The 17,124-nt window shown below is 41.7% G+C and overlaps 2 protein-coding genes across 5 annotated transcripts in view; both read left to right on the top strand.

The window, feature by feature from the left end:
- The window catches only part of RPL24 (ribosomal protein L24), a 145,266-nt gene that overhangs the window by 58,230 nt on the left and 69,912 nt on the right, over positions 1-17,124 (top strand). The gene's annotated exons all lie outside the window — the stretch shown is intronic.
- Positions 1-17,124, top strand: part of CEP97 (centrosomal protein 97) — a 56,693-nt gene that overhangs the window by 13,680 nt on the left and 25,889 nt on the right. For all 4 annotated transcript variants that reach the window (XM_068268444.1, XM_068268445.1, XM_068268447.1 and 1 more), the window contains 3 exons: positions 7,695-7,808; positions 11,459-11,625; positions 15,215-15,379. In XM_068268444.1, coding sequence (XP_068124545.1) covers positions 7,695-7,808; positions 11,459-11,625; positions 15,215-15,379 — 446 coding nt within the window. The remainder of the gene's footprint in view (positions 1-7,694; positions 7,809-11,458; positions 11,626-15,214; positions 15,380-17,124) is intronic.

Here is a 17,124-nt window from a genome sequence, read left to right on the forward strand (position 1 = left end):
TTCATCAAGCATTACCGCATTCGGTAATGCTGAAAACAGCTGACTTAACGAAGCACTTTAGAAAATGTTAATTCATCAAAGCTGTTACCGAATGAGAAGCTGAAATGACACAGCAATGAGATAAATTACCGACATGTGCTCAACAAATGTTAATTCATCAAGGTTCCCACATTCGCTAACACATTCGGTGTTTATCTCCAGCTCTCCCCTGTCGTTACAGGCTTCGAAAGCCTTCTGTGTGAATGTTTTCATGATTAGCAGGAGCAGGCAGCCAATAGAAACAGCCCCTGTTCTCCTGCAAGTGCCGCTGATAGGTCACACAGGCTTCTCCACACAAGCTTTCAGACCCCCCAAGCAGTGAGCAGAGAGAACGGGTCAAAATATATCCCCAGATTCCCTTCGGTGGTGTAACCCTTTCAGGCCCTGTTTGATAATGCAAAGATGCTGGTGGTGAAATCACCAAGCATGGCATTTATAATGTCTCCAGGAAGTTCATCTACGTTGTGGCAAATAAATAAAATGTTAAGAAAGACTGATCGACAGATTCAGAGCAGCAGAGGCAGTATAAATAACAGTAACTATAACACCTTTACATCACAAAGGGATGTCTGGATGCCTTCTATTGTTATCAGCTTGTAACAACACAGGGACATTCCAAGCTGCTCTGCACCACTCTGCTGTTATCTAACAGCCTTTGATGAATTGAAGCCTAGTAGTTCGGTAACTTAACGAACCTCTACCACACATGGGAAAATATTGATGAATTAGCACAGTGAAGTGTAAAATACCGAATGCGGTATTTTAAGGACTGGGGTTTTGTTATCGAACACCCTTTGATGAATTGAAGCCAATGGGATAAATGTCCTAAACTAGATGCAGCTTTTTCTCAGGTACAGAAAGAAAACGAGTTATCTTTTGAAGACCTGGGGTTTTTAAAAGATCCATCGGATAAAAAGGCAGAATTTGCGTTAAAAAAGACGTGGTCAGCAATATGTGCGAATTTTCGCCCTGCTGCGGCTACTACTTGTGTAGGACGTACGCTAGACTTATGGATGCATCAAGTGATGCGTCATATTAAGATGGGGTCCAGCAAAGAAATAATTCTTAACTCATTTACGGTAATGTTCAAAGCAATTAATTTTATTATTGACGCTGCAACAGAGTCCATTCGCCTTACGGCCAGGGCCGCAGCTTTATCCAATGTTGCTAGACGGAATATTTGGATTAAGACCTGGGAGGGTAGTAATATATCCAAAAATAAATTATGTACTATACCTTTTGCAGGTGACCTGTTATTTGGCCCTCAATTAGATGAAATATTGGAAAGGTCTTCAGATAATAAAAAAGGTTTTCCCAAAAAGAGGCAATTTAGACAAGGGAAGAAGTTTTTTCGTAAAAACCGACAGGAAAATAAACCTAAACCTCAGGCTAGACGCAAACCCTGGTCATTTTCCCGAGAGCAAAACAAACCAAACGCCCTGTTTGGTAGCACTGAGTCTTCCGCAAGGAAGCAGCAGTGACGACGAGCCACCCGTGGGAGGAAGGTTGGGCCTATTCCTACCACATTGGCAAAAATTTGCAACCAGCCCATTCATTCTGAATCTAGTCCAGTCGGGATACCATATTGTGTTTCAGCAAAAACCACCGACAAGATTTGTGATTACAAAAGGACTACACTCAACAGAGGAACAGACAGCGATAAGTTCTATTCTGCAGGACATGTTGCAAAGAAACGTAGTTACTTTGGTGCCAATCTTGGAGCAGGGGAGAGGATTTTACTCGACAATTTTCTTGGTGAAAAAGCCGTCGGGAAAATTCCGTCTCATCCTGAATCTCAAACCCTTGAACCCATTCATAAAACATCAGAAGTTCAGAATGGAGTCGATTTTTTCCCTCAGAAATCTGTTGACTGCCAATTGTTTCATGGTAAGCATAGACCTCAAGGATGCATATTGGCATGTTCCGATCGAGTTAAGATCCCAGAGATTTCTCAGGTTTGCGATAAAAGAAACTACAGGAGTGACCCATTATCAATTTCGCTGCCTCCCCTTTGGCATAAAGTCAGCTCCAAGAATTTTCACCAAAGTGATTGCGGAACTAGTATCCTCCCTACACAAACGGGGGATAATGATTGTCCCTTACCTGGACGATCTTCTAATATTTGCAGAGTCAAAACAAATATTATTAGGACACAGGGAGACAGTATTAAGGGAACTGCATGCAGCAGGATGGATTGTCAGCCTAGAAAAGTCACAGCTGGAGCTGACACAGAATATAGTGTTTCTGGGATTCATTATAGATTCGATTCAACAAAAAATGTTTCTACCAGAGCAGAAAGTGTTAAAAGTAGTTCACCAGGTAGAAAATTTCAGAACGTTAGAAAGAATATCTATTCGAGATGGGATGAGATTATTGGGTCTTCTGAATTCAGTAGCACCAGCAGTACAGTGGGCAATGAAGCATGCTCGATCACTGCAAACATGGATTCTAGGGAATTGGAGCACATCAATGGAATCGTTAGATCAAGTGATACAAATTCCGAACATTGTGAAAGAAGACTTACAATGGTGGACTGTGAATCACAACCTGACTCAGGGCAAGCAGTGGGTGTTTCCGACACAACTAATAGTAACCACAGACGCAAGTTTGTCAGGATGGGGGGCGCATGTTCAGGACTTCAAGGTGCAGGGTCTATGGCAGTCTCATATGAAAGATCAGTCTTCAAATTACAGAGAGCTGATGGCGGTGAAACTAGCACTAGTGGCAACACAACATCTTGTAGAATCAAAGCATGTTCAGATAAGGACAGACAATTCTACAGTAGTGGCATATATAAATCGCCAAGGGGGAACAAGGTCTCGCAAGCTACTGTCACTCTCACTGGAGATTATGGATTTAGCGGAGAGAAGTCTGTTGTCTCTCACAGCTATCCATCTGAAAGGCTCTTTGAATGTACTAGCAGATCTGCTCAGTCGCAAACAGTTGTCGAACATGGAATGGGAGTTGAATCACGAGGTATATCAATGGATAACATCAATCTGGGGGACTCCTGTCATAGATTTGTTTGCCAACAGGGAAAATGCCAAATGTCAACGTTTCTTTTCCCTGAATACCAGAGACAATCCAACGGCAATAGACGCTCTTGCACAAATCTGGGATTTCGAACTAGCGTATGCTTTCCCACCTTTAAATCTGCTGCCATTAGTGCTGAAGAAGATCACAATGTCCAGAACAACAGTGATTCTCATTGCACCAAATTGGCCGAGAAGGTCATGGTATCCACTGCTTCTGAAGTTAAAGACAGTGGAACCATTACCACTTCCATATCTGGAAAGATTAGTATTAGTTCAGGGACAAATAGTGCCAGATCTGAACAAATGGAAACTAACGGCCTGGCTACTGAAGAGTTGATACTTAAAAGTTATGGGCTATCTGATAAGGTAGTGGAAACCTTAATTAAAAGTCGGAAGAAAAATACGCGTGCTATATATTTGAAATATTGGAAAACCTTTAATCTGTGGAAGGAACAGACAGGGTTTAACTCCAATGAGATAGCTACTGTGTTAGAATTTCTCCAGAGTGGAATTGACAGGAAATTGGCCTTAAGCACGATTAAGGTTCAGATTTCAGCTCTCTCCGTTTTTTTAGACAAACAGTTGGCAGTACATCCTTTAATTATTCGCTTTGTTAAATCAGTAGAAAGGAACGGGCCGATATGTGTTAAACCCTTTCCAAAATGGGATCTGTCATTAGTTCTTAAAGCTCTTACAAAACCGCCCTTTTGTTCTTCGAAAGATATGTATTTACGTTTACTTACTTTAAAAACTATTTTTTTGGTGGCAATTACGTCCGCTAGGAGAGTGAGTGAACTAGAAGCTCTTTCCTGCGAAAAGCCGTATTGTATTTTCTATGAGGACAGAGTAGTTCTCAGAACAAGTTCCGAATTTATTCCAAAAGTAGGAGATTTATTTTACCGTTCTCAAGAGATCATATTGCCTAGTTTCTATGCAAACCCATCAAATGATAAAGAGAAAGATAGGCATTCTCTGGATGTGAGACAAATACTGTTAGATTATTTGCAGAGACTACAAAGTATTAGGAAAACTGAAGCCCTATTTGTAAATTATACGGGGAAATTGATCGGGCAGAAAGCTTCAAAAAGAACGATTGCAAATTGGATTAAGCTATGCATTCTGGAGGCATATAAGATTATGGAGACTATACCTCCTAAGGATCTTAAAGCTCATTCAACCAGGGGGACAGCGACAACTTGGGCCTTCAGAGCTGGTGCTTCTCCTCTGGAAATCTGTAAGGCGGCGACGTGGAAGAATCTGGGAACGTTCATGCGGCACTACAGATTGGATAGTATATCATCGTCTGACCAGGACTTTGGCAGAAAAGTTTTGCAGGCGGTCAGCCCACCCTAAGGTTAGTGGTTTCTTGATTATCATCTTGATGTATACCTGTCCTGGAGGGTTAATGGAAAAAACTAAACATTAGCTTACCTGGTAATTTAATTTTAAGTAACCCTCCAGGACAGGTGGGGTAACCCACCCTATTATATCATTATAATATATTAAAATGCACGATACTATGTTTATACTGTGTATATGAATTAGGAAATACATTTAATGTATGTGTTATGGTTAGGTGTCAGGTAGTTGAGACCTGTTGGGAATTGTTTTCTTTTATAATACTGCCGAGCACCTGACAAATCTTTTAATTTATAGAGAGGCTTGTGGATGTTTCCTGTTTCCTGGGAGGGACCGGATCTCGATGTATACCTGTCCTGGAGGGTTACTTAAAATTAAATTACCAGGTAAGCTAATGTTTAGTTTTTCCTCCTAGTTTTACGGTCTAAAGTCGTGTACAAAAAAATTAGACCCTAAAATCCAAACTTAATCATACCGCAAGGGAGGTTAATGGCAGGGCTGTGGAGTTTGATTTGAGAGAGGTTAAAGGAAAATTATAGTGATTACCTGTTCATTTTATAATGTTATTTATTTACTATTACAATTAAAATGTGATATTTTGTTTAACTACTTTTTGCCATGGGCTGAAGGGTATAAATATGCGCGCCAGCAGAATAGTTGCACCAAAAACCAAAAAAAAACAGGCCAGTGTATGGGGCACTCTTAGGCAATTTGAGCCTGATGCAGTAAGCTCCGGTAAAGTTTCGCCATTACTAGCGCAGGGGGAACACCAACCGTTAACCCATTAGCACCAGTCGTGTTACTGGTTTAACGCACGTGTTGCTGTGGTAATGCGTGGTGTAACGAGTTACCATAGCAACACGTGTGCTACAGCAGTAATGCACGTGGCGTTAATGGGTTTGCAGCCGGTATTACCCCTGCGCTAGTAAAGGTAAAATTGCTGTGCGCTCCTTGCTGTATTAAAGTAATACTCATTTTTAATATCAACATTTTAGACATTAGACAAGAAAACTGAAATTTTAGCAGTAGCTTTAAAGAACCCGAGGTGGGTTTTAATAATCCTATTAGCACACAGAGGCTGGGTCTGCATAAAATGACCAGCCTCTGTTGCTATACTGTCTCCCTCCAGGCCACCCCTGCGGTCTGCTCTCCCCATAAATCACACAGCCGTGCTAGCGATAGCAGGCTGTTTACATTTGCACTTTTACTCTCGTCGCTCCCCTGCCTCCTCTATATCACCGCTCCCCGCCTGCTTCCCTTCCCTCCAATCAGCTGGGAGGGAAGGGACGCAGGGGGGAGCGGAGACTGGGGAGCATCGCTGAATGGCAGTGCAAATGTAAACAGCCTGCTAGCGATGTTGTTAGCATGGCTGTGTTATTTATGGGGGGCAGCAGAGCGCAGGGGGGGCCTGGGGGAAACAGTATAGCAATAGAGGCTGGGCATTATATGCAGACCCAGCCTCTGTGTGCTAATAATGGTGCTAATGGCCCCAAAACTCCTGTCAAATTTCTACTCGGCCACGATCGAATCTGTCCTATGCTCGTCCATCCTGGTCTGGTACGCCAGCTCCTCTGCCAGCGACAAGCTCAAACTGCAGAGGGTTATCAAATCTGCGGAGAGGATCATCGGGAGATCCCTCCCCACTCTGGACCTCCTCTACCACTCCAGGCTGAACACCAGAGCATTAAAGATCGCCAACGACCCCTCACACCCAGGCTGCTTCTTTAATCAGCTCCCCTCGAGCCGAAAGCTCCACTTCCGATCCATCTACACCAGGACCCCAAGACATAAGAACAGTTTCTTTCCCTCGGCTGTCAACCTCCTGAATTCTCTCCATGGAAATGCCCATCCCCACCCCACAATACCATGACGCACTGAAGCACTCTGCACATAGACGGCGCTCCAGCTCAAGCGTACCTTTCGGTTGTTGTTTTTTTTTTTTTTTTTGCATTGTAACTTATGCCACAGTGTCTCCCTCTGCATAAATGTTATATAATGTTCTAATTCTGTAAATGTTCTGTTCCTACTGCTGTCCTGTCCTGTATCTGTAAACACTGTTTATCGTGTATCAGTACCCTGTACGTGCCAAGCCCTATTCCGGGCACGACCCAGTCGTGCTTGGCGAAATAAAGATTCTGATTCTAATAGGATTATTAGAACCCACCTCGGGTTCTCTTTAATGTTACAATTAAAAATGTTTTTTTGTTCTTTTAGTGCTAGATGGCTCAAAAACAAATGCCAGAAAACACTACATTCCATGTGAATGTATTCCTCTGATCAACAGTTCAGATATGTTTGTAAGTTTGCTCCTGTAAGGAGATTTCACAAGCCAAGTAGGTGCTGGTTTGTTTCCATGCAGCATACTTTGAATAAATTAAGCTTTAGCAAAGGATTTGGGCTTCAGAATTCTCTGATTACATTAAAGCTACGTATAGACGTTCAATTCTGTTACCACAAATAAACGTTATGTTGTTTTTTTGAACTAGTGCTTTACAGTCATGCAGTTCTGCTCTATGGAGAGGAAAAGGGGTACAGCAGGCAAGTTGGAGGCAATCGTTTAGCGATTCAGCATGACCGATCAATAGACATGTATACTAACGTTAGGTTTTCATCCACTAACAAACGTCTCTAAGGACCAAAATTTAGTGAAAGGACGTAGCTTAACTTTACAGCCCCATTGCGCATAAACTCAGTACTAGCTCTCTGATCGGCAAGTTATTTGATATAATGACCAACTTATGTACAGATACTGTACTGCCCTTGCAGTCTGTTTTGCTGCACCCACTGCATTTGAGAGAAGATGCATGTAATTTTATCGCAATGCATCTACTGTATGAAAAAGATCAGTTTTGTCGCTGTGGTATCTCGATGAACATGTGTGACTCTCCATGCTTACCTAAGGCCAAGCAAATGGATCCATTCTGCATGTTTGTTGGTGTACTGCCATTTATTTTGGGAAGGGCTTTAGCATTGGACCCAGTGGTATAGTGGGAATAGGTCTTAAAGATTTCTTGCTGATTTTCCATTGTTTGCACAGTAGGTACTAAGCTAATCACAATTTGCTGTAAATGTTGTGTTAATGCTGTCAGATCCGTTTGTAGAGGAAGGCAAAAGCGGAAGTTGAATACATTCAGTGCAAGCAGTCATATACCAACAAACTGGAAACTACTTGGTTTTGATATCTCGTTGCTGGAGCAAAGTCAGTAATTCAGTATATTTATATAACAAATAGCTGTTTTTTTTTTTTTTCATTTGTTACAGACTTTGCTCTTGCATGGCAACAACATTACTTCTTTGCGTACAACATCAGCCTGCCTCCCACAGGGCCTCACCATATTGTCATTAGCAGAAAATGAAATCCGAGATCTTAATGAAGTAAGTGCAAGTCTTTTGAGATTTAATTTGTTAAAAACAGAGATATGAGATATTGACACATATATGCAAAGACATGAAGTGGTGGGGCCACATCAAGGCTTCTCTATTACGAAGAGCTCCACAGTGAATACACACATACGTATACAGAGTGGTGCGTGAAAGACCACGACCCAGCATGAGTGTATGCAGGCAGATGCCAGCCGGTCTTCACGTGTCTCTTACTCAATCCCTTCTTTGTGTGTCCTCTCCAGCTTAACTGAAGCCTGTGTCACCTGCATTTGCTGCCGTATGAGAGCATCTACCTGTATACTCACGCTCATGACAGGTAGCTAGGCCGGTCTTCTGTGTATTACCCTGTATTTTATCTAGGCACTACAAATTATGATGCCTAGATTAAAGAAAATAAAACTGTCAGCTGCCTGCTGTCTACTCACGCACTGCTGCCTCCTAAACTGTATCATTTTAATTAAAGGAAACCTGGAGTGAGGGGATATGAAGGCTGCCATATTTATTTTCTTTTAAACAATACAAATTCCCTGGCTATCCTGCTGATCCTCTGCCACTAATACTTTTAGCCATAGACCCTGAACAAGCATGCAGCAGATGAGGTTTTCTGACATTTTTGTCAAATTTAACAAAAATAGCTGCATGCTTGTTTCTGGTGTTATTCGGACACTACTGCAGCCAAATAGATCAGTAGGGATGCCAGACAACTGGTATTGTTTATACAGAAGTAAATATGGCTTCCTCCATATACTTCTCGCTTCAGGTTCCCTTTATAGGACCACTCCTGCAAAAAAAAAAAAAAAAAAAAGTAAACCGTTCTGACAGATTTTAGACTAGTTCATCTCCACATAGGGGTTTCTCGGGTGTTCTTAGTTGCCAAAAGCATTTCCTGAATGGCAGTTGCAAAATCTAACAGACAAAATACTGTGCAAGTGAGTAGAGAGGCTGGCTAGTATCTTACTATTTTTTTTTTTGCAGTTAAACTGCCATTCAGGAAATGCTTTTGAAAACAAAGAAAACCCTGAGAATTCCCCGTGAGGAAATGGACTAGTCTAAAACTTGTCGGTTCTGTCAGATTTTAACTGCGTTCTTTTTCACTAGAGTGGTCCTTTAACCACTTGTTGAAAATAAGGCAGTATATCTACTCCCCACTGGGAGTAGTACCTCGCCGCGTCGCCATTTTGCACACTCCCATGTGTATTGTCTTCACTGCCCACTAGTAGAAAGATCAGTAAATGGGAACACAGTTCTGATTCATTGATCTAAGTGCCTGTGACCAATGACCATCAGCATCAGTGAGATGCTGTGTGGTCATTGACAAAATGAAAGTGAAAATATACACGCATTACTTCCTGTAATGCGTTTATGTAGTTAATAAACTTTTTTTTTTTAAATATGTATGTCATGAGGGTACAGAGTTCTCACCAGAAATTGTTTACAGCCGGGTGGCATGAAAAAGTAGCTGGGTGGAATGCGAGGGGGGAGAAATGCAGGACTGGTGCAACTCTGCTTACAGCATAGGAGGAGGATGAGGAGGCAAGCCAATGACAGCCAGGTGCTCACCAAAATTAGCCGGGTGAAGCACCCGGCTAAACGAGCCTGGGGAGAACACTGGGGTATATTACTGTTATTTTTTGAAAGCCAACTTTGCCTCCTAATGTGTTTTTACAGGTTTAAAAAAAAAAATTCAAACTACCGGTATTTGTAGTAATTTTAGAACATTATGTGCTACACAAAAGGCAAGTCTGACTGGAATTTCCCTACTGTTAGGTTTCATAAGCCGTACACAAAGACAGTATATCACCAGGAAATACTTCACACTAAATAGAATTGTGTTTATTTACATTCTGATATTTTCACATTTTTCTTGTGAAGTTACATGACAGTTAAAACAAAGTGTCAAGAAAAAATGTACACTAACTAAACCTAGTAACTATGTTGAAAATGTTCCATTGCTATTACTGTATATACCATCCACAAAAGTTTAAAATACTAAGGAAATTATGTCACACAAATACTTTTAAGGAAAATCCGTATCGCAAAATTTCCAGTGTGAGAAAGCATAAATGGAAGTTTAAAAAAAAAATCATACATTTTAATCAATGTATTCATTGGGGGACAACTATAGAACTTTAAAGCAATCCTTAAAGAGAGTCTGAAGCGAATAAAATTACCTTTTTTACTCTCTAGTCCTCTTCAGCATTATGATCAAAGATGAATCGCCGCATCTGCGCGGCTGAACAATGTATTTAACCCCCCCAAAATCCCCGGGGCAAAATCCTCTGGTACTTCCTGGAGGAGGCAGAGCTTTGTGCAGAGATCTGCTCCAGTCAATCTCCGCAGATCTCGGCCTCTCCCCGCCCCTCTAAGTCTTCTTTTACTGAGAAGGGCGGGGAGAGGCGGAGATCCACAGAGATTGACTGGAGCAGAGCTACTGCACAACGCTCTGCTTCGTCCCAGGCAGCAAAATCCACAACCTGAAAAGTTGTGGAATTTTGCTCCGGGATTTTTTTTTTTGGGGGGAGGGTGGGGTTAAATGCATGTCATTCTGACATGCAGATTCGGCGAATCAGCTCGGATCATAATGCTGAAGAGCACTGCAGAGTAAAGAGAAGTAATTTTATTCGCTTCAGACTCTCTTTTTTAATGAATAAAAAAAAAAATATGCTTACCTCAGTACAGGAAGGCATCTGGCTAGTACAGAGGCTTCCCATATCCACTTTAACCAGCCCTGGGTCCCTTTGGTCGAGTAGGTTTCTGTGAGTGCAGCTGTGGACAAGTGTCTTTTCTGGGCATGCATGATTAAGGTACACAAAAAATAACAGAAAATAGAAGGCACCAAACCACTCAGTGTAATACAGTCATTGAAAGACGTTTCTAACTCACGAGGAGAAAGGCCTATAAACACTTGCAACTTGTGGTGTTTGATACGATTGTTTAGGACCGTCTTTTCTAAAGGTGCCTTTTAATAATACAATCTTGATTAATATTACCACTTTTTTGTAATATGATAGGACTACCCAAAGTATCCATTCAGCATGTATTTGCTCTTCCTTTACAGAGATAATACAATCTTGATTTGGTAACACTGTATCATTAGTAGGCACCTAAAGTGTGTGCAGGTGTCCCCTAATTCCTGCTGACTGCTAGTTAGTGATAGGATATGCTGGAAAAAGTGCACAATCGCTATTTTTATACACGCCACAGATTCTTAGTTTGCTTCTGCTCCCTTCACTACAGTCTACATCTGCACAGAATTGCTCTATAGGCATGGTAAGACTTTTATTATGTGATGCTGATCATCTTGGAGGTATGTCTTCCTTATAACTGGGACAGTACGCAGCTAATTACTCCTAAAATAAGATGGGGCATTTCCAGGTAGTCTGTACTCTCTACCTCTCCAAGGAGTAACCGTTTAACATCATCCAGTATTGCAGAATAGAATCCAGAACTTAAAGAGGACCTAAACTCTTCCGCAAGAGAGAAAGAAAACACAGAAAAAACCACCATGATATGTGTAGATTGCAGCAAAATGTGTAGGTGTTCTGTTGGTTAATTTGTTATTCCAGTAGTACACATTACCAAAATGATCCATAGAAATATAATGCTATGCAGTGATTAAAACTATGATGTATTTTTTTCAGGTGTCATTTCTGTCGGGACTTACTGACTTGGAACAGTTATCAATTATGAACAACCCTTGTGTGATGGCCACTCCGTCTATTCCTGGCTTTGATTACAGACCTTACATCGTTAGCTGGTGCTTGAACCTCAAGGTTTTAGATGGATATGTAGTTTCTCAAAAAGAAAGGTAAGTCATCATTGCACATCCCTGTATAAAGGAAAGCCAAACATAGATTATATAAATAGTTCATTATGGACAACGTGAAGTGGTTACATTAATTTTAAAGCTTATGCTCAGGCAGACAGAAAATGTAATATATAAATGTTCTGAACTGGACGCTGGAGCTCCAGGTTCACTTTCATGTGACTGTTGTGAGCCTGGAGTAAGATGCAAGCTGGAACGACGAGAGGTGGCTCTGCAATCCTCTTCACGCTCCAGTGCTCCATCAGCAAGCTTCAATGCTCACTCTGCATTGGGTGGGGGAGCTAGGGCCACACACTGGGGGTCGGCCTATCGGGAGGTCACTGTATTTAACCTGTATTTAACCAGAGACAAAGCTCCCTCATGTATTTTACCATATATATCAGTGGGAACATTAGAGAAAACGCCTACCCTGCTCTCTGTTCCATCCTTCACTGCTTAGCCTCCTTCTAATCAGCCTTGATAAAATCCCCGACTCAGCATTCAGTCTGGCTTTGCTCAGGAATCATTATAGCTGAGTCTGTCTTCTCTGATGTCTTTTCAAGCCTAAGCCTGCCCCTTCTGGCTCTCCTTTTCTGTTCTATATATTTGCAGCATCACAGAAAACTGTAATGAGATGGGAGGAGCTGCTAATGTAAGGGTTTATTGAAAACTTTTAGTTTTTTATCTATATTTGTTAGTCATAAGAGGTTTTTAGAAATGGTGATTTCATTTTGCACACAGCCCACTAAATAATGTTGTTTTTTTTTGTTTTGTTTTTTGTTTTGTTTTTTGATGATCTGTGTTTTGCATGGAGTTTCAGTTAAAAAACAAACAAAAATAAAACCACAAAAAACAGCACACCAGTACGTCTCAAATACCAGCTATAGTACTTATTTAGTAAAATCCATTGGGGGATATGTTTATTCTGTGCCAAAGCGTTCATCTCTGGTTTCCTTTAAAAAACACCCACGCCCCCTCTCTATCTCTCTCCATGTATATGAACGTTGAGAAGTGGATTATTGATTATTTTCTAAGGTAGGGCAGTGAGAAAATTTAAATATCACCTCTTCATTAATACACCGAAATAAATTTAAGCGGAAAATGATGTGCTTACCTCGATCACTTTTCTTTGCATCATATCTTTTGGTAGAAATTCAAATGTGAACCAGATGCATGGAGACATAGCGTATGTAAAACTTCCAGGGGTTTATCTGAGCTGAGGTTCACTAGATTATTCTACATATCTGACCTTTATACTGTTGAAGTGTGCAGTAACAGTTCTCTTTATTCATGTAACGTAAATGTCTGATGACTGAACATTTCACTGACCTATATTGTGTTTGTGAAGATAAAGCATAGGAAATTACTACTTAACGTTTGTGAATGATATTGATGCCTTTTTTACAAACTGAAGTTTCATGTTCGGTCAGGGCCGTAACTAAAATCATTGGGCCCCCTTGCAAAACTTTATATTGGGCTCCCCCTCCTACCACTCTCATGCACACTCACACATGTCCCTTCTGCCAGGCCAAAATACCAACAACTTCACACCCCATGAAAGGTGCCTAAGCCTTCTGTAAATGTTTAACCTTCTTGCCGGTTATCCTGAGCTCAGCTCGGGGTAACCCGCCACGGAGGATTGCTCTGGCCCTGCTGGGCCGATTTGCATAATTTTTTTCTTTGTTACATCCAGCTAGCACTTTGCTAGCTGCGTTAACATCCGATTGCCGCCGCTACCTGCCGCGCCCCCCCCCCCCCCCCCATTCCCTCCAGACCCTTTGCGCAGCCTGGCCAATCAGTGCCAGGCAGCGCTGAGGGGTGGATCGGGACTCCGTATGACGTCGATGACGTCAGTCCAATCGTCGCCATGGCAATGGGGGAAGCCCATACAGGAAATCCCGTTCAGAACGGGATTTCCTGTTGGGTATTTGCGCCTGAAGGGATCGGAGGGGTGAGAGGGATAGCGAAGGGAGGGGGGAAGCCTGTAGCTAGCGCTAGGCTACCTACATGATAAAAAATAAAAAAAATTGCAAGAAAAAAACCCGCTGCCGTGCGCACCAAATAATTAGAACGGCAAGGAGGTTAAAGCACACTCAAGGCACATTTTGGACCTAAAAAAAAAAAAAGAGATATATTGAGGAGGGAAGCCCCTGAATCCTCCAGAAGCTTTCAGTATCCTCCTGGACCCTACCGCTGCTGCCCAGGACCCTTTTGAATTTTGTGCCATGCTCCTCCATTTCATGCATGAATGTGCCTTACTGTGCTTCTACAAATAGGCCATACAGCCACGCTCATGCATGAAAATGAGCACTGCCACATATGATAGCCAACAACTTTTGCCCACCCCCCAGATTCTGGTCACTGGTACTGCAGAGGCCGTCTGCACGCCTCCTTGATGATGCTTCTGTAGCCGGAAGACTTCTGTGCTTGCCAATTCACAAACTTTTAAACTGCGCAGAACGCTCGTGGCCATGGAAGTACGATCACGGAGGGGTGCAGACAAGCCTGGATACATGCAATAGCCAGATCTTTTAGATGGCACAGTGACACCCTGGAAGATCTAAAGCAAGGTACCTAATAGACTGCTAGGGGATAGGAGAAGCCCCAGTTAAGTTAATCTGACAACCCCCCCCCCCCCCCCCTTCTGCTTACCTTTAAGTGTTGAGAGAGATCCCTGCCTCACAACTACACCCAAAGAAAGTCACTGACAGGGTACAAAAACAATACTTGCATAAAAGAGCAGACGGAATGCATGAAGCACAATCCACAGGCAGCCCTCTGTCTTACTCTCAGAAGCTGCTGTGTAGCCAAAAAGGCTGTCATAATTACGGTGTTGGCATCTGTCTTTGTTTTCCTCTCCATGGGAGTGATGGTACCACGTGCTTGAGGGTGCAGGGCAGTGAATTTGACTATACTGCTAGGCTTGGAGGCAGCAGCACCAAGCAAGCATGCTGCTCTGCCTCAGCACCACATCTGTGTGCATCCTTTTATCCTCCTAGTGCCCACCTACTTCTAGATACAGAAAGCCCAGCCAGCACAGACAAGTGAGGGAAAATGAAATTATAAGTTGCCGGGCCTGCAATGACAATAAACATGATCTATGTACACAAGCGGTGGGCCCTTGAGTCCTGTAATGACAGGGGCAATAGTTAGTTATTTATTTAATTATTTATATAGCGCCAACATATTGCGCAGTGCTGTACAGAGTATACTGTATATTGTCTCTTCACTAACTGTCCCTCAGAGTGGCTCACAATCTCGTTCCTACCATAGTCATATGTCTATGCATGTATCGTGTGGTGCATGTATCATAGTCTAGGGTCAATTTAGGGGGAAACCAATGAACTTATCTGTATGTTTTTGGAATGTGGGAGGAAACCGGAGTGGCCGGAGGAAACCCACACAGACACGGGGAGAACATACAAACTCCTTGCAGATGTTGACCTTGCTGGGATTCGAACCAGGAATCCAGTGTTGCAAGGCAAGAGCGCTAACCACTATGCCACCGTGCTGCCCCTAAGTTACTAAGTTGGTTATACTGGTCCGTTAACAATGAACTTACTTGAGTGTTCCTTCTTTTTCTGTTTTGTAGCTTGAAAGCTGAATGGCTTTATAGCCAAGGTAAGGGGAGGTCCTACAGACCAGGTCAACATGTACCTCTCGTGCAGTACTTGGCTTCTGTGTGTCCACTGACTTCAGCACATGGTCTTCAGACAGAGGAGGATGCAAAGCTGGAGAAAATCTTAAGCAAACAAAGGTATTCATGTTTACATTTGTTTTGAAATTTGATATCATTATAGGGCCTGATTTACTAGGCATCTGCAGATATTTCCAGGAAGAAGAAATCACTGCTGATTTTCAACCAAGAACATTTCCAGGATTTTAGTTATACAGATGCAGTGAGGCACAATGCAAGTGTACCATGGCATCTCTCCGCAAGAATACCTTCACCAACTTAATGGTGGTGAATATTATTCAAGTCTATGGGATCACAGAAGAGCTTGTGATTGAAAGCATCTACCACTCCAGTAGTTTCCCATCCCTCGCTGCTCATTTCATCTGTGTTATACACTGCATTACAAAAAAAAAAAAAAACCCTCAACCTTGTATAACCAGGATGAGGTGTGGGGTGAGGAAAAACCTTTAAACAGTTGACCTATTACTGCATTTCAATTGGGCTCCTCAGAAGTCCAAGTTATACTACAGAGTTCATCTGCGAATATATATCGAGGCTTGATGAATGATGTCATTTGGTGCCTTTCCGAAGAAGTGTTTTCTTCTATTTAATATTGTTTATCTAATGTGGCTCGTAAGAAGCTAGAGAGTATTAGCTTTGCTGCTGCTCCCATACCACAACATTTTCTCCTTGTTTAGGCATACATAAGGGTGCATTAATACAGTAAAATGGAGAAAGAAGAAACACTTATGTACAGCTGAATAAACACTCTTATCTGCTTTTATGCTGTCAGTTGATCAGATAAGGCTAAGAATATTTGTCCAACTCAGGATAAATGTGAAGCCTTTCATGCAGAGTTGTGCTTCTCCTCATGTCAGGGCAGAGTAGATTGATGCAACAATGGCAACCAAGCTAAACAAACACATCTTATGTTTCACAAATTACCAATGAACACTACCAGTGAAGTTCCCTTTTCACAGGATTTCCACAGAATAACAATGTGCTTAACTTTATAGCATTGTGAAACCACCTGTCCTCAGTTATAAGTAATAAGATGACATGTGAAAAGATATGCAACATTGTATTACTTCCATGTATACTATCTGTAATGAGGCTACAAGTTTTTGAATATGGGAACATCTAATGTATATTTTCCTTTGTGTCTACAGTATAGTTGCTGTGATATTGTGATATCTACTGATTGTTTCCATTCACCCCATATTTTGTCATATGCACCTTATCCCTTTCTATATTTATATACCCACTTCTTAAATGTCAAAGTCTGGGTTTTGTCTTCCATTTTTTTACATTTGCGCCTGTCCTGACAGCCAGTATTTAGCTATGAGCTCGGTATAGTGACTCATATGAAAATATGACATATGTCTGTGTTGAACTGTAGAGACTGTATCCCCAGAGCACTACTGTATTTAGTGGAATCCCTATAAGGTCATATAAAATTGTATTATCTTTGCTCAGAATACTTATATTTGTAAGCCGCTCCACATTTAGTGCAATTGTGTTCTCTCTCTGCAGTATTCTTAGATACCTGTATTGGTGTTACATATACCCTATGTAAGATATAAATCAGACACTAACTTATAGCATAGCGAGAATCATTTTAGTACAGGTATATGCAAATGCTGATGGAATATGCAGATGAATATGCAGATGCAGAAATGCAGATGGAATATGTATTTGCATAAATTTCAATAAGTCCACCACATTGTTAAAGAGGATCTTATAAAATTGTGGTATGGGCGGGGGGGGGGGGGGGGGATAATCAATGCATTGCAAAATGAGAAGTTGAATAATAGATGATAGATCAA

Source organism: Hyperolius riggenbachi, chromosome 2 (genome assembly GCF_040937935.1).
Source record: "Hyperolius riggenbachi isolate aHypRig1 chromosome 2, aHypRig1.pri, whole genome shotgun sequence".
Classification (NCBI taxonomy): Eukaryota; Metazoa; Chordata; class Amphibia; order Anura; family Hyperoliidae; genus Hyperolius; species Hyperolius riggenbachi.